The sequence below is a fragment of the Ailuropoda melanoleuca genome, chromosome 10, assembly GCF_002007445.2.
Source record: "Ailuropoda melanoleuca isolate Jingjing chromosome 10, ASM200744v2, whole genome shotgun sequence".
In the NCBI taxonomy this organism is placed as follows: Eukaryota; Metazoa; Chordata; class Mammalia; order Carnivora; family Ursidae; genus Ailuropoda; species Ailuropoda melanoleuca.
Window position 1 is genome coordinate 50,535,493 of NC_048227.1, and position 22,152 is coordinate 50,557,644.

Below are 22,152 nucleotides of genomic sequence, written 5' to 3' on the forward strand. Positions count from 1 at the left end.
CAGAGAAAAAGCTTCAGAATATGATATTGCTGGTGGGAGGGATAATAATGATGTTTTGTTGTGTAATGAGCCCCACCACTATAAAGTCCTACCCACATACACAGACCTCCCAATTATCTCCCTATGCCTCTCAAATATGGATCTTAAGACAATTAAAGCAAGATTCTAAATTGAAAAATTATGACCAGAGAAAAGGAACTTCAAGGAAAAAGTGTTAATGCAGGAAGCAAATTTTAAAATGACCAAAAAACCTATTTTAGGATCTGTAGACTCTGCATTCTCAAAGTGAACTTAAAAAGAACAAGGTGCTACTTAAAAAGCACCTTTTCCGAAGCAACTAGAGGGTGTATCCCATTAAAACAAAGGCAGAGAGGGGCGCCTGGGTGGCGCAGTTGTTAAGCGTCTGCCTTTGGCTCAGGGTGTGATCCCCGTGTTCCGGAATCGAGTCCCACATCGGGCTCCTCCGCTGGGAGCCTGCTTCTTCCTCTCCCACTCCCCCTGCTGTGTTCCCTCTCTCGCTGGCTGTCTCTCTGTCACATACATAAATAAAATCTTAAAAAAAAAAAAAGGCAAAGAAAAATAATTGGATTCCCCATATTTTGGATACCTAAACAAAAAGATGAAGGACTCAGGGAAAAATGTCTCCTTGTGAGTGACTCAGGGAGTAAATGAATAATAAATGATTCTGGTGATAAATTAATAAAAGATACAAAGTAAATTGAGCAAATTACAACCAAGGCAATACTCCTTTCAGAAAGACAAAAATATTCTCAAAGAAAGGAAATGTAACCATGGTACACTACAGAACATGTTATCTATGTACACTTTATATTGAGTATGAATACAAAAACTATACAATTAAATTGAGAAGGCAATGGAATAGAAGTCTTAGTATAGAACGGGGCTGGTGAGGAAGCAGAATAGAGGGAGGTGTGTGAGAAAGTGAAATCTTCATCTCCCAGAGTAGGAAGTGACTAGATAATTTTACTATTGAAAAAGAATAAAAAAACTGGAGGGTAAACAGAGGAGGCACTAAGGTAAAGTCATTAAGAGCATGGGCCCTAGAGCGCAGCTGCCCAGGTTTTAAGAATTAGACCCTAATCCAAGCTCTTGTCACTTACTTGACCTGTGATTGGGTAAGTTAACTTTCTGTTCCTGAGTTTCCTCCTCTCTACAATACTTGTTCTGAGAATTCAATGACTTTATAATATAGAAAGCTGAGAAAATTCTTGTCACCTAAGTGCTCCATAAATGCTACAGTTATATGCTTGTTACTGGGAGATGTGGAAGTAGCACAACAGCAAAGAAATAATTAAAAGTTGCTCTGGGGGATGGGGCGCCTGGGTGGCACAGCGGTTAAGCGTCTGCCTTCGGCTCAGGGCGTGATCCCGGTGTTATGGGATCGAGCCCCACGTCAGGCTCCTCTGCTATGAGCCTGCTTCTTCCTCTCCCACTCCCCCTGCTTGTGTTCCCTCTCTCGCTGGCTGTCTCTATCTCTGTCAAATAAAATAAAAAATCTTTAAAAAAAAAAAAAAAGAAATCTTAAAAAAAAAAAAAGTTGCTCTGGGGAGCAGGAATGAGCAGTAGGGAGAATGGGTCGGGGTCTACCATTTTCCTTGTCTCAATGGCAGCACAGTCCAACAGTTATAATGCAAGCCATTTAGGTGATCTTTAATTGTCTTACATTTTAAAAAGAGGTGAAATTAACTTTAAATAGTGTTTTATTTGGTCCTATCATTTAAAATGTGTAATCATTAGAAACATTAGGTATTTTGCATTCTTTCATTTTGTACTAAGTATTGAAATCTAACATGTATTTTCACATTTACAGCACATCAGTTCTGACTAGCCACATTTTCAGTGTTCAATAGCCACGTGTAGCTAGTGGCTATCACACTGGACAGTGCAGCTCACAGCACTATTTTTTATTTTTTAGCACTATTTGAGTTTTCTTTTCTTTTTTTTTCTTTTTTTCTTTTATTATTATGTTAAGTCACCATACAGTACATCCCCGGATTCCGATGCAAAGTTCGATGCTTCATTAGTTGCGTATAACACCCAGTGCACCATGCAATACGTGCCCTCCTTACTACCCATCACCAGTCTATCCCATTCCCCCACCCCCTCCCCTCTGAAGTCTTCAGTTTGCTTCTCATAGTCCATAGCACTATTTGATTTTTAAAGGCAATACATGTCATCAATGGCTGATAAATCACAGAAGGAGACAACCAGCTATGATATGCCCTCTGATGGAAGACACCTTATACAGTAGTCTACCTGCTCCAAAAAAAAATTTTTTTTAAATCTGAACTTGATCAAGCCTTTAGATTCAATGACCAATTCATAGAAAATACAGAAAAAGGAATGTGTTAAATGGCACCTCAAGGATACAATTAGCAAGATCCATATGGTGGGATACTCTTAGTAAATAATCAAGCCAAAAAGGGAAATTTAAAAAATAAGATGGAGGAGGAATCCATGAACTTAAAAAGATTTAAAGGATTTATCAATTAATTGCAATAATTTATCCTTATTTAGATCTGACTAGATTTAACTATTTTTCATGGTATTTATAACTGAAAATTTGGGCAATGAATATTTGATAGTACAACATTATTTTAAGTAATTCTTTAGGTATTATTTTTTTTTCATATTCTTTTAGTTTTTTAAGGGCCATTATCTTTAGGAATACATACTGAAATAATTATAGTGAAATATGGTATCTTGGATTTGTTTCAAAATAATATGCATATTATATGGGAAGTGGATGTGAGTTTAAATGAAATGAAATTAGACATAAACTGATCATTGTTGAAACTGGGTAACAACACAGGTTTGTTACACTATTTTATTTACTCTTGTATAAGTTGTTTTAAATTTTCTATAACAAGAGGTTGAAAACAAATCAAGTCTTATGTAAATTTTCAAAATAAAAATTTTAAAATAAAAGGTGGGCTTAAATGAAAAATTAGGGTCAAGTCGATGATTGTGATATATAATCAGTCTGCTCTTCCAACCCACCTTAATTCTTTCAGACCCAAGGAGAGCTTTTTTCCTCTCTTATCCTGCCCGATAAACCACGTGACCTATATATATCATTGGTACTGACTTTACACATAATTTTCCTTTCCAACGTATCTAATCCTCTCCATTAGGAAGCAGAACTCTATAGAGTCTGTTTATAAGCCATCTGAAATTACCCACTTGACAAACTATAGAAGACTTTAATACTGATCTAAAGGAAGAGGGACTCTCAGAGAACATAAGGCAGCAGATTCAAAGAGATAATTCAAGACACTAGTCAATATAGCTGGAGAACTTTACTTTTTATTCTTGCAGTTTTATACTAGGAAGTCAACATTTAATTTAATAATCCATTGTTCACAATTGATTTATAAAAAAATTTAATCCTTAAATTGTACATCAACATCCTATGACTCCAAATTTTATCACTCTCCTTCAAATCTGAAGAAAATGATTACTTTAAGTTCCACAGACAGTACAGTCCCACTGACATAACATTTAGTCCAAACTCCTACACTCGTTGAGAATTAAGAATAGCCAGTATCAAACTGGCCTGAAACCTGATTGTGTTCCTGGCTCAGGATACCTGTAGTAAATTTGTAAATCCACACTAAGACACAAAAATAAACTAGGGTGTGTATGTCATATAAAAAACGTTTCACAGTAGAGTAAAAATTAACATTAAAATGTTACCAAATTTCAACCATGTTATGGTGTTTTATCCAATTAGCTTTGAAAATGCCTGATTAACTGTGAATCAAATACAAATAACATCATGTAGGATTTTTTTTTTTAAAGTTTGCCCAGCATTTCAAAATGGTTACGGATTTAAAATGTCAAAGTATGCTATACATATTGCACTTTTCTGCTAGGCTGGGCTAGTATCTTCCATGGCAAGATACTAAAACTATTGAAAAAAATACATTTTTAAATCAATAGGTACTTGATTAATTTCCCTGAAATTATCAACATCATTACCAAAATCTTCCAGGATTTTGTAAGATTTGATTCCTTAAATACAGTTTTAAAGTTTAACTTAAGGAGGGAAAAAAACCCTCATATATTTGACTTTTTATGTCCTTTTTTGGCCCTTCAATGACCAAAGAGAATTTTAAACAAATCATGCTTCATGTTTCCTGGCTTAATAAAAAGCTACAATTTCTATTATCCAAATTAAGAAAAAGTATACTAATCAAAGCTATTAATTTTGAAATGTCTATGTAAGTCTGTCTGTAGGTCCCCTTAGAACCTTTCCATGCTTTTATAATCAAGAGATTGTAATCAATTACGTACTAGAATCAAATTAGGTAAGGAAAAACTTATTTTGCAAAAATAAAATCACTTCCCAATATGCTTGACAGAAACAAGCTATTCATTTTCATTTGTGTTCCACTGAAGACATAACTGAAATCTGTCCAATGGTTTATTTCCAACTGGTCCACTACGGAATTCTTCGGAATGTTTTAAGATTGGCTGTAGCTAGAGTTCTGACTTCCATTTGGACCCTGCTCTCCTTCACTGTTCAAGTGGGGAAGAAAGAGATTTTATACCAATTAAAAGATTCATTTCCAACACCCCAATAAGCCAACTAATTTTTAAAGTTAGTTACTCTGTGGTACAACTCTACAAAACAAAGGCATTCCTGATTGTAAGATACAGATGCAGAAAATTAAAATACAGAAGACTAACATTTGGTTTTATATTTTTATTCTTATGTAACTTGGTACCCTCACACATAACAAGCATTCTGGAAGTTAGTGTCCATATACACTCAAAAAATTTAAATAAGGGTATGGGATTTCATTGTCATTACAGGTATCACTCAACATAGAGATTAGAGCTTCTTCTGAACGAATTTCCCGTAAAATTAAATCTTACATATAAAATCTTATCCCTATTAAATATGAAAATCAAGAGGTGTTCTTCCCAAAAAATTATTGTCCAAAGTAAAAATAAAATCACATGTAAATACAGCAAACTTTTGTTAAGTCAGAAAGAAAAATGGCAATTTCCCGGAAAATGCTGAATACTTAAAATAAAAATGACTAAAACTGAAAATACCAGTAACTGTAGCAATAGGATTATTGCCTTATCTTGTCCATCATCATCTTGCAGCTTCAGGCCCTGCCACTAGTGGAGAATCACTCAGGGAATTTCTGCAAAAAATGCATCCAAAGGTAGCTGTTTGAATGACTGCCTTAAACAGCTCCTTGTAAAAGTCAAGTATTAATTTTTTCCAAATGGTAACATTAACTTATCAGACCTGCAAATCTATCTTAACATTATATAACTTAACTATTTTTCTTGATCATTAAGATGGGTAGCATTTCTTTATTTCCCTTCTGACCTTTTTTCCTACTCTAAATGATCTGATATACAGCAAGAGCTGAGAACCACTGAACTAAATGAAAAGATCCTATAAAAAACAACCAAGGAAAACCCTTTTAGCACAAGTGATTCACAGTTAGCAATATCATGTTACTATGTGCCATGGATCTTCAGGTCGCTCAAGAGCCAAAATTATTTATTTTTACAATATCAGATCAAGTTTTGAAACTTGATCAAAAACCTAAGGTTTCGAAGGGTGCCTGGGTGGCATAGCGGTTAAGCGTCTGCCCGGCGTTATGGGATCGAGCCCCACATCAGGCTCCTCTGCTATGAGCCTGCTTCTTCCTCTCCCACTCCCTCTGCTTGTGTTCCCTCTCTCGCTGGCTGTCTCTATCTCTGNCTCTATCTCTGTCGAATAAATAAATAAAATCTTTAAAAAAAAAAAAAAAAGAAAAAAAAAACCTAAGGTTTTGAAAACAGCTACTGAAATTTATAAAACAGGATAAAAGCCAGTACAGTGTGTGTGTGTAGAGCGGGGGAGGTCGCAGAGTCAAACTGACACAGGATACTACAGAATTCTTTATCCCTGAATTTCAGATGAACTAGCCTAATTCTGTTCTGTTTAAATTTACGTACAGTATATAGCCAGCCATATGTTGAGGGATACCTGTAAGAGACCTGCCACTGCATTAGGAAAAGTTAACAGATAATCAGATTAATGTATTTTTTAAAATGAGACACTGTCAACCTCCCAAGTCAGATTTTTTAAAAAGTTACATAAATCATGAAGTTTTGGAAGTAATTTCATGAAAACAATACAACATAATCTATGGAAAACTATGATAATGTATATGAAATATATAACTAAGTGAAATCAATAATTGAAGTCTACAAAGTACCTGTTTGGAGGAGGTTTTGGTTTCGGCATCTTACTAAGAATAGTTGCCATCTCTTTTCTCTCATCAAAATTCTTCCACTGCTCATATAGTTTTAAAATAACCCTGATTATTTCCAAAATCTAGAAGTAAATATTTGAAAAGTTCTCAGCGGCAATATCAAGCAACATTTAGTATATAAAGAATATACACCACACATATCCTCCAGAAAACAGTGAAAAGATGTAATCTGAATACTCAAGGACAGAGACTATTAGATAATCTTGATAAACTCGAAAGCAGTATTTTTACCGCACTGCTCTGTAGGTTTCTCCTTCTACCCTCTCACCTTATAACATGTATACTCTGTCCATCCTTATCCATCTCTGCAGTTGGTTCCCTTCTATCTGCTAATATCCTAAACCGAAACAAAACAGTGAAGGTACCGGGAACAGAGGCCTAAATCACGAAGGAGTATGCCACTACAGAGCACACTCCTCTCATAGCAACTGTCTCTGACAACGTAATGCGAGATGGTGCACGAAAGACATTGTTTTGTTCTCTGTTAACTACACATGAGTTAAGGTGCTCAAAAACTGGCAGTTTATACATGTCGTATCCAGTTTCCAAATCAGCCCTCTTTCTCAACTAAGTAGACCTCACACTGGATTGATTCTAATGCTATCAACATTTCAGAAAAGGTAGAAAAAGGGCAAAACCCACTTTGTCAGGAGACAGGCTGTGTTACAAAAGTTTATAGTAGTATTTAGTGGTCTCTAAGTAGCTTTTAAAATAATCCAGGAAATTAGAGGCAGGTTTGCAACTCAGAAACCAGAAGTTTACAATTCTGTTTAAGCCTAAATCCAAAAGAGAAATATAACCTAAACAGTCAACATCAACTCTTCTCGCCAAACATGTTTCTTAATATTTTTTACCAAAAATCTTCCTAGCCTTGTGGACATAAGATTTTAGACTCATGTTAAGTAAACATCATATTAACTTTAAAATGTTCAAGTTTATATTTAAGGGAATTTTATTTTTATTTTATTTTTTAATATATATTTAAATTTTTAAAATTTTTGTTTTAGAGAGAAATAGAGTGCAAATGGGATAAAGGCGAGAAGGAGAGAGAGAATCTTAAGCAGGCGCGACATCCAGGGCAGAGCCCGACATGGGGCTCAGTCTCACAACCCTGAGATCATGACCAGAGCCAAAATCAAGAGTCAGATGCTTAACCGACTTAGCCACCCAGATGCCCCTCAACTAAGGGAATTTTAAAGAATACCTTCTCCATATCCACAGAAAGCTCAGCAAACCACTGTCTGGCATCTTTCTGCTGTACAACACAGGCTACATGTAGACAAGCTGGAAAGAAAATGAGAGAAAAAGGCCCATGTTTAAACACAAATGTGGAATGTAGGGACTTAGAACTAAAGATAAAATTTTCAATTAAAATTTCCATGTGCATTTTCCAATATTCTTGTTAAAAATTACATAGATTCACCTATTAGTTACCAATGACCATCCCATCAACTTAATACAGACAGAAAAATTACTATTCTATATTAAGGTTCTTGACATCCCCTGCTCCTTGCTGTATACTAAGGGTGGTACAGTTGCTCTGAGAGTCAGAGCATATTAGGAAAAAAATCCAAGGAGGAAACTAGAGCAAGGAAATGATCTTGAACAATGGTACAAAGGACTGGTCAAAATAAACCCAAAAGTCAATTTGACACCATACACGCCAATAATACGCTGATAAATTTCAACAATTGATTATATTTTGGTATTTCAATTAAAAGCAGTGTGTTACTTCTGTTTTACTAGCCCATGATCAAGTCAAGTGAACACTGGGCACGCCAGTACCAAATTCAGTGTTATAATCAAATGGAGCTTAGAAAAAAGAGTAACACACTATATATAGTAATTATAGTTGACCTCTGAACAACATGATTCTTAAGGGCGCCAAACCCCTCTACAGTTAAAAAAATCTGCAGGTAACTTTTGACTCCCCAAAAATTTAACTACTAATAACCTACTCCTGACTAGAAGCCTGACTGATAGTTTATTGACACATATTTTGTGTATGTAGTATACACTGTATTCTTATAATAAAGTAAGCTGAGAAAAAATGTTACTAAAACAAGCATATGGAAGAGAAGATACATTTACAGTACTATAAAAAAACCTGTGAATAGGTAGACCTGCACAATTAAAATCCACGTTGTTCAAGGGTCAACTATATACACATTACACAGAATATAAACTAACAAAGACAGTTAAAAGAACCCAGAGGCAACAATCTACATCATAATTTTGCCTAACATAATTCCTACCAGCAGCTTGGCTACCTTGAGCCCACACCAGCTTAAGAGTTATATTCCCTGGTTTAGTTAACCATATGATTTTGCGAAGGATGATATTCCAGGCAAATAGTAACTCAAATGTGAATTGACAGAGTGGTTGACCCAAGTCAAATGAAGCTGTAAAGTAGGGTGTAGGCCTGAGAGGGACTGAGAGGCCAAAGAACTGAAATTATAGTAACAGGTAATTAAAATGCAGTGGAAAATGCCGTAATAGGGCATACACAGAGTAAATTAGAAAAGACATCCTAATCCCGGACTGAGGTGATGTAGGAAGTTTGGGGATAGGGAGGGTGTCACTAAAGAGGTGATATCTAAGACAAGTCTTAAAGGTAAGAATGGGAGCAGAGAATGGTATGTACAGGTTAAAAGAAGTTGTGCATTTAATCCAGAAATTGGGTGGTAAAAGAGTAGGGGGAAAATCAAGAGGACAGAATCATAGACATCAATAGGAAAAAGAATGGGAAAAAAACCTAGTAAGTGCTTAATACATGGGAGGCATTACTGGTGTTTTATAAGATATCTCATTTAATATTTGCAACAATTCTGTATGGAGTTAGTATCCCCAACATTTTATAATTAAGGAAACAAACTCAGAAAGGTTAAATACTTTTCCCACAATTGTAAAGAAAGCAAAGTTTAAACCTAGGACCATCTGAGTCCAAAGACTGTCTTTTAACCCATTATGCTACATTCCACAACTAAATGGTAGCTAACTTCTCCCTCCAGCAAGGCCCTGACTAGAAAGAAGCCCCTTTACTAGACCTCTGAGAACTTAACTAGGCTCAGGGAATAAAAGACAGGCCCAGTTATTCTATATAATTTACGAGTAATATTAGCAGGCTTAATTCTGAACTTTTCCTCCTAAACAAAAACGTTCTATTCACACACTGGTCAAAATTATTTTAAATGACTTAGGAAAAAAACAAAAACCAAAAACTTACTAAAAGAAGGGGGTGAGAGGGACAATAACTCTGAGTTCTGTAAGTTGTATTTCATATTATTACAAGTTCACATGCAAGGATTATTCTATTACTTCATGAACCATATGAACATAAAAGTATAATAAAGTGAAATTTTTGGGGGGATGACCTAAATAAGCTTATAACAATTCAACTAGTAAAGGCATACCATGCTTACATACCTAAAGCTATCATGAAAGGAGGATACAGTAGACAAAGATCCGTTCTGTAGGTATCATTCACTATCCTCCTATAGAAATGTAAATCATATTATTACTGAAATCAGAACTACCTTGTATGATTGTACATTACCCCCCAGAGAGGGTCAGATTTCCCATCTTTGTACATATTTATGTCTCTTACGTTACTGAAGGATAGATACAAAGGTGGAAATATCAAGGGAAAAAGATACATGAAAATGACAATGAATAAGCTTATTTTAATGGATAAAATTACAGCTAACTAGATTTTAAAACTTAAAACCTTATAGTAAATTACAATAAGGAACTTTCCAATTTTTTAAAAATTAGGAAATCAAAGGAAACCAGAAATCATACAATGAATTAATATGCAGAATACCAACAAAAAGTATTCTATTTGAAAGATAACCTGTCTTAATTTTCATGTAAACAGTCTGGTTTTTTTTTGGTAAGGATCAAATTTTGGTGGAAATATTAATCGAATAAAGATCCTTATCAATTTAGCATTTATAAATATAGTTAATTAAAATTCAACAAGCAGGTATTTCACTCAACATACAGCATCTTGGGACACTAGTTTAATTACTTTAAAAATACTAAACTTCATATTCAGTTGTCAACCTTCCTAGCTAGTAACATTTATACCATGAATAACTTCTGTTCTAATTACCATGCAAGGGGAAGCAACATGTCTTCTTGGCCCATGTCCTGCACATACTGGAGCAAAGGTCTATAAGGATGATACACTATCAAGCAACAATCCTAGAAACAGTTTAAAAAATGTGTATGTATAAAAACAGATTTATTACAACACAAAAACTTATCATTACCCAACTGATTTGTAATTGTGTATTTCAAAACGTTATTTCTCTAACTCATGCTTGCTTTCCTCTTATTCTCTTAAGCAAGCAGTATGGCAGCCCTAAACTCTACTATAATAGTGAAGGCAGTGCTCTCTCTGGAATATACCTTGGTAAATCGGTTGGCAGTCAGTCAGCATCCATTCCCTTAGAGACTCAAAGTGTCACATCTGCAACACACTGAAACCTCTTATTAGCCTATAAATCCGTAATTCCCAACTGGAGGAGCAGAATTCTGCCAAAGACATAATCTATCTTTAAATAACACCACACACATACACAAATTGTGCAAATAATTTACAGTGGCTTCATGTCCTGACTCGTTTGCTTGCAGTCCTTTCACTATAGTTACTACAGAACAGAAAGATTTCCCCATCCTAAGTGGGATATACAAATTATTTTACAGGCTTCTGAGAGGATGTTGGTGATGATGCTACTACGTACTCTGATTTCACCATCATGTATCATTTGGATGGTTTTAAAATGCACCTCCCTATAAATAATTTCTTTAAATAATTTCTGACTTCACTAAATTTGAAAATAAGTTTTACTCTATTAATCACAAGGAAGTAATATACTTACCATTAGTTCTAAAAGATAGAATTCACATTCTAATATCTGTTTTAAGAAAAGAGATTATAAATGTCAATGTGAAACAAATTAGATGAGTCTACTTAGCCTAACAACAATTTATACATCACAGTAATGTATCACAAATTTTTACTAAAACTTTTTAAATCAAGAAAATATACAGTTTATATTAGAATGAACATGTGCAATAAAAATTACTTTTTTACTATTATACAATGCATGCAATTATGACTATAAAGGACTTTGATCCTTATAGAAAAGTCAGCTCACATAAGCATTCTTACTTTTTTAATTTAAAATATCCTGTGTAAACTTCAGATTTTCTAAAACACTTTCCACTCAACAAATGCAAAAATGCAATTATCTCCACTTAGGTGTTACTCTTATTATATTACAAATCAATAAAAGGAAAGAATACTGAAAATGAAACATACACAATTTATACAGGATGATGAAATCCCTTGCAAGGTAGAAAAGGGACATGCCTATTAAAAATGTTAATAGAAACTGACTTTCTAAATTAAGGTCAAGTTTCAAATATGGTTTTCATATTGTTCCATTATAGTAGTTCTCAGCCCTAGCTACACACTAGTATCACCTGGGAGCTTTAGAAAATATCAGTCCCCAGGCCTCAAGTGTAAAAATTCCGTTTTAGTTGGTCTGGAGATGCCCTGGTATCAGCATTATTAAAAAATTCTCAAAGTGATTTAATGGGCACCAAGGGTAGACATCCATTGCTATTAAGTACTTTTTTTAAAGGTAGAAGCAATTTAGCTTTAATGTAGAATTAAAGTTTATATTCTTGCAGTATTTGAAACTGCCATTTATAGGAAACTATTCAGTTTATTCTAACATAAAATGGAGCTAGTTTATATACAGCTTTGACAAGTAGTTTTATTTTATACAATATACTTACATGGTTCATCCTGTAAGGAAATTCCTTTGGAAAGGCATATGAAAATCTAGTTTTTACTGCAGAAAACAAAAAATGACTTAAACTAAGAAAATGAAAAAAGTAAATTAAACCAAAATTTCTTTAACACAGTTGTAGAATATTAGAGGAAGGGCTATATCACTTTTAGTAAGAGCTCTCAGAGATGCTTAGGGAAACCAGATTTTTTTTTTTTCAGGCAAGGGGAAAGAACTAAGTGGCAGGAAGCCCTAGGCCCCCATCTATATTACAATTAGAGAGCTTTAATTATATACTTAATGTATTAAAAAAGCATTCTGCTGCTTAAAAAATAAAGGGGTTGGGGGAAAAAAATCACCTGGATTTTTTCATCTCTAAAATCTTTCCAGCTCTAGAATGATATTGGTTTTATTTTCCAGTAAATTTAGCTTAGAAGGAACACAAGTTGTGTATGTGTTCAAATATATATGTATATATTTCTAAATATATATAAAAATTGAAAGGATAATACAACCAAAGAATGTTAATAGTGGTCATCTGAGATTTAAGGATTTTTTACTAATCTGTACTTTCTATAATAAATAGGTACCTCTTTATCAAAAGATATATTTTAATAAAAGCATAAATATATGTGCAAAGTTCTCTAGGACTTTCAAAACACAAACACATACATACAGTTACTACTCTTTGTCACTAAGAACAAATGAAAAAACTGTCAACTATCAATCCTCTATCTCCTGAAAATGATTAGTGTACACCTTTAAGTACTACTATTTGAGAAAACTGTACTCAAGTCACTATGATGCAGCATTTCATTAAATCAAGTGATGTTCTAGAGGATCTGTTCTGTGATCCCTGCCATTTGCATAAAGCCTAAGACCACCACATGGAGATTAAAATTTTTTTCATTTATTCTATGTACTTTATTTTCAAAAAGTTTTATTTTGTAAACTGAGGAACCTAACAAACTAATTTAGATAGGTAACATCTGCCAAGATTTGAAACCTAAACCATTTAAAGCTGACATTAGGAAATTTATACTAAATTTATACTAAACATACTAAAACTTTTATACTAAAAGCTTTCCTTTCCTTTCTCCTTTATTTGAAAACATACCTAATATTAAGATTTCTGAGTTTTACAAATCCTTGTGATATAAACAAGATGTAAAGTATACAAGTAAAATAGGTACTTACATAATGGTAACTACTCAACAAGGTACATATCTCTGTACATAAAACAAATCTGCATCCCTAACTCCAAAACCATGACACCTAACTTTCTGAGATTTACCTCATACTGTTAACCTCTCTCCTACTCCATGATAAAACTGCTCTGCGTTTTCAATTTCTAGCTTCTAGTCCTTTTCTAACTTGGGAGGAAAGTACACCCCTCCTCTCTACTGCTACCTCTATCACTTGTGTATTTGTTTTTCATCTGCTCAACCGACAGTTCATACCTTTTTTTGCACCCTTAACCATTCCTCCTCCAATAAATTTGTCCCATCACTTACTAAAACACTCAAATTTCTCTTAAAAACTAAAACACATAAAACCTCTACCAAATTATATTCCTCTGCTTTTTAAAAGTAGACTATTTTTTAGAACATTTCTAAATTTACAGAACTGAAAAGATAACATATAGAGAGTTCCCATATACTGCCTGTTACGGGCTGAAATGTTTATGTCCCCCCCAAATTCCCATGTTGAAGCCACAACACCTGTGTGATGGTATTTGGAGCCACCTCCAAATTTAGAGGGTTAATTAGGTTTAGGTGGGGTCCCCATGACAGGATTAGTGTTCTTGTAAGAGGAAGAGCAACCTCTCTCTGCCATGCGAGAGTGCAATGAGAAGGTGGCTTTCTGCTTGCCAGGAAACAAATGGTCAATCATGGAATTGATCAAGGCAGACACTTTGTTTGATCTTGGACTTCCCAGCTTCCAGAACTGTGAAAAATAAATGCCTATTGTTTAAGCCACCCAGCCTATGGTATTCTGTTAGAGCAGCTGGAACAGATTAAAACAACCCCCCACCCAGTTTCCCTTGTTATTAACATCTGATATTAGTATGGTACATTGTTGTAATTAATGAACCAATATAAACATATATTAACTAAAGTTTATTCAAATCTCCTTAGTTTTTTTCTAATGTCCTTTCTCTGTTCCAGGCTCTCATCCAGGAAACCACTTTACATTTACTTGTCATGTCTCCTTTAGATTTCACTTGGCTGTGACAGTTTTCCAGACTTTCCATGTTTTGATGACTTTGGGAGTTTTTAAGAGTACTAATTTTTTTTCAAGTTTTTTTTTTCTCAAGTATTATTTTGTTGCCTGACCCTCTACTGGAATTTGTCTGATGTTTATTTAATGTATAGACTGGGGTTGTGGGTTTGGGAAGGAAGGATGAGAAAAGTGAAGTGCCATTTCATCATATCGCATGAAAGGTACACACTACTATGATTTATCACTGTTGATAATGACCGTAATCACCTAGCTGAGGTACTGTTTGCTGGGTTTCTCTACTATAAAATTATTTCCCCCTTCCCTTTTCATAATATACACATTAGAAGGAAGTCACTATGCACAACAAACACTTAAGAAGTAGAAATTTATGCTTTCCCTATTTGAGGGTATAGTTAGCTACATAAATTATATGAAATTCTTCTGTATTAGAGATTTGTCTCTTCTCCCCCATTTATTCAATAATTATTTATAACAGTAAAGACTCGGATTTTTTTTTATACTTTGGGTTATAATCCAATATTACTGTTGTTGCTGCTGTTGTACAAATTCTTCTATCTTTGGCCATTGAGAGCTCTTTCAGTTGGGTTATGTGTCCCTTTGACATATCCCCATTAAGGCAGGTGTTTTGTTTTTTGGCTTTTTATTTTTTTAGCACTTCTTTACTTATTGGCACTACGCTCCAGGTCTGTCTTGTATATTTCCTGTCCCAGTCATTTCTCCAAGGAGACTTAGCTCCTTTTATTGGAGAATGGTATTAGAAACAAAGATCTGTACACCAGGAGAACTCACTGCTACTGGGATGTCATTGTTTGTAGACCCTCTTACCTGACAACGCCTACACACACACACACACACACACACACACACAAATTCATGTATCTATAAATATTTATGTATATTTATGTCAAGGTAAGCATGAGCTCATACTGATGTCTCTAACTCTGATCACTACGTGGATCTTTCTGGCCTCCTCTCCTTATTTGTTTTTCTCATTCTAGCAGTGAGAAACCTGGCTCTCAACATCTGCCATTCATTTACCATGGATATATATATTTACTGGAATTGTTCAATTCCAGATACAAGAATAGCAGTACCGGAATTGTTAACTTGTACCCACATTAAGCATCAAATTTACTAACTGGAGTATGGTGTTTATATGCAGTTCCTTTTGCCTTTAGCCTTACAGACTGTACTTCTTCCTAAAGTTACTCATGTCAGCACCTCCCCTCACCCCCTTCACTGAGGTTATTTCACGTATTTGTAATACAGTTAGACTCTCCTTTTCTCAGCACCTACTCACTTCTTAGTTCTTTGCAATCTGACTTCAACCCCTACCCCATAATGTCTAATGACAGTGACATTCTCTCTCAAAGATCATAAACCCAAAGGTTTTTTTCTTTTTCTTTTTTGGTACTAATCTTCTAAGCAGCACAAGACAGTAGGCAACTCCATCTCTTAAAATTTACCAAGTCCCATATTTCCAAATCATTGGCCTCACGTTTCTAAGATGTTCTACTGATATATTCACACTTAGAATGTCCAAGATTAAATCTAACTCTTTTCAGAACCCACTTATTCTCCTCTTCTGGTACCACCTTCACCTTCCCAATCCCCAGGCAAAACACCTCAAAAATCATTTCGACTTTTCTTAAACCCTTGCTTTTCACAAAAGTCCTGCTCACTCTATCATGCAAATCTAGCTTGCTTGTTCTCCTTGCTGGGGGCTAAGACATCATTTTAAGCCTTCATTCGTACTCACCTGGGTCACTTCAATAACTTAAAAATAGTATTTTTCTACTTTAAACTTGTTAACTTTTATTTCTCACAGCACACTATGGTGACAGCACAGACTACAATTTGCAGTTTTATATGTATTTCAGAGGGATTTTTTTAGGTGGTTTTAAAATTGTGGTAAGAGACACATTGTATAAAATTTATCATCTTTAGCCATTTTTAAGTATGCAGTTCAGTAGTATTAAGTACATTCACAATTGTGCAACCATCACCACAATCCATCTCCTGAATTTCCATCTTACAAAACTGAAACTCCATACTCATTCAACAATTCCCTACCTTCCCCTCCCTCCAACCCTAATAGCCTCTATTCTACTTTCTATCTCTGTTGATTTGATTATTCATAATATTAAGTGGAATCATACAGTATTTATCTTTTTTTGTGACTGGCCTATTTCACTTACCCTAATGTACTCAAGGTTCGTCCATTTTTTTTTTTTTTTTAAGAGTTCATTTTTAAGGGCACCTGGGTGGCTCAGTCGGTTCAGCGTCTTCCTTCGGCTCAGGTCATGATCTCAGGGTCCTGGGATCAAGTCCCACGTCAGGCTCTCTGCTCAGCGGGGAATCTGCTTCTCCCTCTCACTCTCCCTCTATGCTCTCTCTTTCTTAATAAATAAAAAATCTTTNTTAGGGAAGATTGATTATACTTCTTTCTTTTTTTTTTAAAGATTTTATTTATTTATTGCACAGAGATAGAGACAGCCAGCGAGAGAGGGAACACAAGCAGGAGGAGTGGGAGAGGAAGAAGCAGGCTCATAGAAGAGGAGCCTGATGTGGGGCTCGATCCCTTAACGCTGGGATCACGCCCTGAGCCGAAGGCAGGCGCTTAACCGCTGCGCCACCCAGGCGCCCCTATGCTCTCTCTTTCTTAATAAATAAAAAATCTTTAAAAAAAAAATGCTGAGAAAAGAAATGTTTAAAAAAAGATTTCATTTTTAAGTAATCTCTACATCCAATGTGGGGATCAAACTTACAACCTTGAGATCAAGAGTCATATGCACTCCGACTGAGCCAGCCAGGTGCCCCAAGGTTCATCCATGGTGTATTATGTGAAAAACTTTAAACTCTGTCTACCTCAACTCACATTCTCCTTCAATTCATCTTACATTATGCTGCCAGAATCACCTTCCTAACACACAATTCTGGCATTATCCTCATGTTGAGAAATAAAGCCTTCAAACGTACCACCACCATCAACAGAACAAATTGCAGAGTCTTCAATGAAGGCCCTCTATTACCTGGCCTTACCCAGGTAGGACTTTTCCCAGCTATTTCTTTACTGACCATTCACTGAATGTAACTCATTAGTTTTCTCTATTTTTGACCAAACTGTTTGGTTCCTAGACTATCTTTCTCTGACATTTCCCCAGGTTCAAAATCTATCTTTCTTTACCAAATTCTTTTTTTTTTTTTTTAAAGATTTTATTTATTTATTTGACAGAGATAGAGACAGCCAGCGAGAGAGGGAACACAAGCAGGGGGAGTGAGAGAGGAAGAAGCAGGCTCATAGCGGAGGAGCCTGATGTGGGGCTCAATCCCACAATGCCAGGATCACGCCCTGAGCCGAAAGCAGATGCTTAACTGCTGTGCCACCCAGGTGCCCCTTCATTTTATTTTTTTAAGATTTTATTTATTTATTTGACAGAGATAGAGACAGCCAGCGAGAGAGGGAACACAAGCAGGGGGGAGTGGGAGAGGAAGAAGCAGGCTCCCAGCGGAGGAGCCTGGTGTGGGGCTCGATCCCAGGACTCTGGGATCACGCCCTGAGCCGAAGGCAGACGCTTAACCGTTGTGCCACCCAGGAGCCCCTCAGGTGCCCCTTCTTTACCAAATTCTATTTAAGCCTTTCTAGATTCATCTAACAAATAACCTTTTACCACTCAAAACATTCACTGCATTCTCTAATTCTTTATGACACTTACTTTTTCTTTTGTATTAATATTTGTATATGCATGTCTTATGTTCATATTGTCCTGAAATTCCTTGTATTTATCTTTGCATTCACCATTGCATCCAATATGGTGTTTCCAGTGAGGACAATGCTGTTATTGATGATGACGAAGAGCAGGTACTGAAGTTTACTGAATATTATGGACTGAACTGTGCTCCCTGCCCCTGCCAAATTTCAATGTTGAAAACCTAACCCCAATGTGACTGATTTGGAGATAGGTAATTAAGAGGTACTTATGGTTAAATGTGGTCATAAGAGTGGGGCACAAATTCTATAGGACTAGTGTCCTTAAAAATGGAAGAAACACTAAGGGTGCGCACACACACAAAGAAAGGGACATGTGAGGACATAGCAAAACGGTGGTCATCTGAAAACAAGGAAGAGAGGCCTCAGGAGAAACTAATTTGTTGACACCTTGATCTTTAAGCTTTAAGACCATGAAAAAAATAATTTTGTTGTTTAAACCACTTAATCTCTATCACTTTGTATGGCAGGCCTAGCAAACTAGGACACTGAGCAAGACTCTGATCTAAGAGCTTTACTGGTATTAACTCACTTGATCCTCACAACCACCCTCTGATGTAAGTATTATTCATCCTCATCTTGCAGATAAGGAAACTGAGACACGGAGATTGTATTTTGCTCAATTTGCCACATAGAAAGCAAAGGAGCTGAAATTTGAAACCTAAGCTGTATGGGTCTATATGATACACTATAACATTTATGAAATAAACAAAACTATTCTACTGTAACAATTTCCTATTCATTGGTAACCAAATGCTGTTATGAATATACTTCATGGCTTTGCATGAGAAATAAACCTTAGTAATAGGTATTTTACATTTTGGGTTTTTTTTGAGAGGAGGAGAGAGCACACACATGTGTGAACAGGGGGAGGGGTAGGAGGAGAGAAAAAGAGACAGAATCTCAAGCAGGCTACACACTCAGCAGAGAGCCCAATGTGGGGCTTGATCTCAGGACCCTCAGATCATGACCTGAGCTGAAATCAAGAGGCAGATGCTTAACTGACTGAACCATCCAGGTGCCGCGGTATTTTACACTTTTAAAAATATACACCTTCTAAAAAAATTGGAAAACAAAAAATGACATAAGAAGAAAATAAGGCATTTAGAATTCACTACTCGCAGATGAGCACTTCTAACATTCTGGTGGATTTCCTTCAGTTCTTTTCGAATTTTTAATAATTCAATTCTCCAGAGGGCAATTCAATACTTATCAATTTGATGTATCTGCTATATTAAATTCTACGGCAAAATTGATTACTACTCTGCTATCCTTAGAAGAGTAAAATACGGCATGGAAAAGTCTGAATTAGATTATTACACTCTTCTCAGAAAAGGGAATGACCCAAAAACATGAAAATTAGTCTGGTTCACAAACCTAAAAACACAACAAATGTTCTGCTCATCTGTGTAAGATCACATAAGTTAAAAAAAAAAAAATTCTGTGTTATCTTTCATCTTTTGTTAGGTGCTGCCTTTGTGCTTAACCTATGAAGACGGAGCATAGCATAATGCTAATACCCTGTATACAATATTTTATACAATTACTAGTCTACAGTGTTATTTCCTTTAATGTCATGACTCCAAGGCAGCTAAACCCCATCTTTTTGGAAAAAGAACTAAAGCCAAGAGGTAAAGCAATTTGCTCAAGGTTATACAGCTGCTACTTAGAACCGGGGCTGACTACTATAGTCAGCATTTTTTTCCCCTGCACTGTGTTTTTCAATATGGAGGCAAAATACGTTAATTCAAATCAAATACATACACTACAGTTACTAAAGAAACAGTTTACCCACAAGAATGACACAATGGCTAGTCATTATGAAGAGATAAAATACAATAAAACTGGAAAATAAGTTTTTTCTTTACCCTTATAATTTAAAATAACCACTGAGTTGATGTTTTTGGACAATAGTTACTATGCATTTTTAGTATTAAAAGTAATGTCTTGAACATAATACTATTAAGTAGTTTTTAAAATTTTAGTATTTTAACTTTATTTTTAGCCAAATACACTAGCCATAAATGTGACCACAGGCGATTTAATAAACCGAATGAATCTTTCATAGGTCTCATTAAATTGAAAAACATTAAGGTCTTATGGAGCTTTTTAAAAGAATTACATCCTTAAAGCAGGATATACTTTTTGCACTTACATACAGAAGTAGCAGCAGAAATCAATCTTGTATTTGAGACTACTCCAAATTCCTAGAGAAATAAAAGTGGATGAGATCAGATACATAGTAATCCAATGAACCTAAGGATATCTGGGTCTATTCAAAGCAAAGTACTTCCTATGTCCCCCCCATGTTTATAGTTTGTTTTTCATCTTCTACCTACTTCAGGCATGAAGTACTTAAATCTCCAAACGTATTACTTTTCCTTAAAATTGCTGCAATAAGACAAATGTTTAAATAATTTTGTCATTTAACATCATTGACAGATACCAAATTAGAAACCAAGCCCTAAAGCAACAGTGCCGGTTTTCTGCACTCCAAATAGTTTCCAAAAAGATTTTTTAGATTCTACACTTAAAGCAAGAAAGATATTAAGTATGCTTCCTATTCAACTGAACCTGGACTAATGAACAGATACTTCATACTACTTAGTAATAAAACAGTTGAATCTCTAAAAGATAAACTTTAGTATCATCAAAAGAATTTAAGACCATAGAAACTATTATTCTTTTTGGAAGAGGAAGGCAAGAATGATAGAATGATATAGTATAAAACTTCCTTTTTTTTTTTTAAAGTAGGCTCCACGCATGCCCAGTATGGAGCCCAACACGGGCTTGAACTAACAACCCTGACATCAAGACCTGAGCTGAGATCAAGAGTCAGACGCTTAACTGACTGAGCCATCCAGACCCTCCATAAGACTTCCTTTTTTTTTTTTTTTTTTTGAGAGAGAGAGTGAGTGGGCATGGGCAGAGGGAGTGGGACAGAATCTTAAGCAGAATCTGTGATGAGCGGGAAGCCCAATGTGGGGCTCCATCCCATGACTCGGAGATTATGACCTGAGCCGAAATCAAGAGTTGGACGCTTAACCAACTGAGCCACCCAGGTGACACAAGACTCTTAATGTCAGTTCCCATTTCCTCTTTGAATTTAATATGCCACCATTGTAAAAATAACTAAAATTTATGATCCACCTTACATATATTGCCTTATTTAATTTGATTAACCTCATAAGATTACTAAAGCCTTCACTTTATTTTAAAAAAGAAAAATCAATCGGTTCCTTATTCAACAAAAGGAACTAAACTAAACCTAGTCTTCAACCTACATCCTTATTTTGAGGGGTGAGGTGGGTATGTATGGGTGTATATACATTTATATTTAAACTTCAAACCATAGTAACTGAAACTAAAAAGTAAATGCCTCAGACATCTTAAAAGTCATTTCTATGTAATTCCCACACAACTGGACAAAACACAGAAAGATTTGGTCACAGTTAAAGACTAAACACAATAATGCTAGAACCAAATATAAAGGGATACTTTTTTTCCAGGAATAATTCTTTTTTTTTTTTTTTTTTAATATTTCTACACCCAATGTGGGGCTTGAACTCATGACCCCAAGATCAAGAGTCATATGCTACCAACTGAGCCAGCCAGGGCGCCCCAAACTAGGAATTATTCTTTATCCAAAATTCTTTACAGTGAAAACTTTTACTCAGTAAATCATATAACAAAAGATACTTAACAAACGAAACAAATTAAAACCCCCAAGTTAATCTTCAAGAGTAGAAATTATAAAGATTTTGTCTCGGTTTTCCATACTGGTTGTGCTTCAGATACATCAAATTACATGGTAATATTTGGAAAAATCACCCCATAATATGGGCTTTTTATAAACACTGCTTTTCCCAATAAAGAACTTAGTAACAACCGGGCTGTCCCTTTCAGCTACCACTTATAACTAGAAAACCACAAACCTCCAGAAAGTCTGTCTTAATATTATTTCTAATAGGGTGAACTCTCACTACTTTAGGTAATAATTAGGAAAGATGTCTTAAATAATCCTAAA

The 22,152-nt window shown here is 35.3% G+C and overlaps 1 protein-coding gene across 4 annotated transcripts in view; it reads right to left on the reverse strand.

Annotated features, from left to right (window-relative positions):
• CCNC (cyclin C) overlaps nucleotides 1-22,152 on the reverse strand; it is a 39,084-nt gene that overhangs the window by 9,028 nt on the left and 7,904 nt on the right. Inside the window, exons 5-13 of one of the 4 annotated variants that reach the window (XM_034670894.1) lie at nucleotides 20,281-20,332; nucleotides 12,120-12,175; nucleotides 11,195-11,230; nucleotides 10,423-10,514; nucleotides 9,735-9,802; nucleotides 7,513-7,592; nucleotides 6,252-6,370; nucleotides 5,086-5,180; nucleotides 3,308-4,542 (exon numbers count right to left, since the gene is read on the reverse strand). In XM_034670894.1, coding sequence (XP_034526785.1) covers nucleotides 5,129-5,180; nucleotides 6,252-6,370; nucleotides 7,513-7,592; nucleotides 9,735-9,802; nucleotides 10,423-10,514; nucleotides 11,195-11,230; nucleotides 12,120-12,175; nucleotides 20,281-20,332 — 555 coding nt within the window. In that variant the 3' untranslated portion in view covers nucleotides 3,308-4,542; nucleotides 5,086-5,128. Of the gene's footprint in view, nucleotides 1-3,307; nucleotides 4,543-5,085; nucleotides 5,181-6,251; nucleotides 6,371-7,512; nucleotides 7,593-9,734; nucleotides 9,803-10,422; nucleotides 10,515-11,194; nucleotides 11,231-12,119; nucleotides 12,176-20,280; nucleotides 20,333-22,152 lie in introns of those variants that run through there. The other 3 variants (XR_004628590.1, XM_034670893.1, XM_034670892.1) reach the window with 3 other exon arrangements.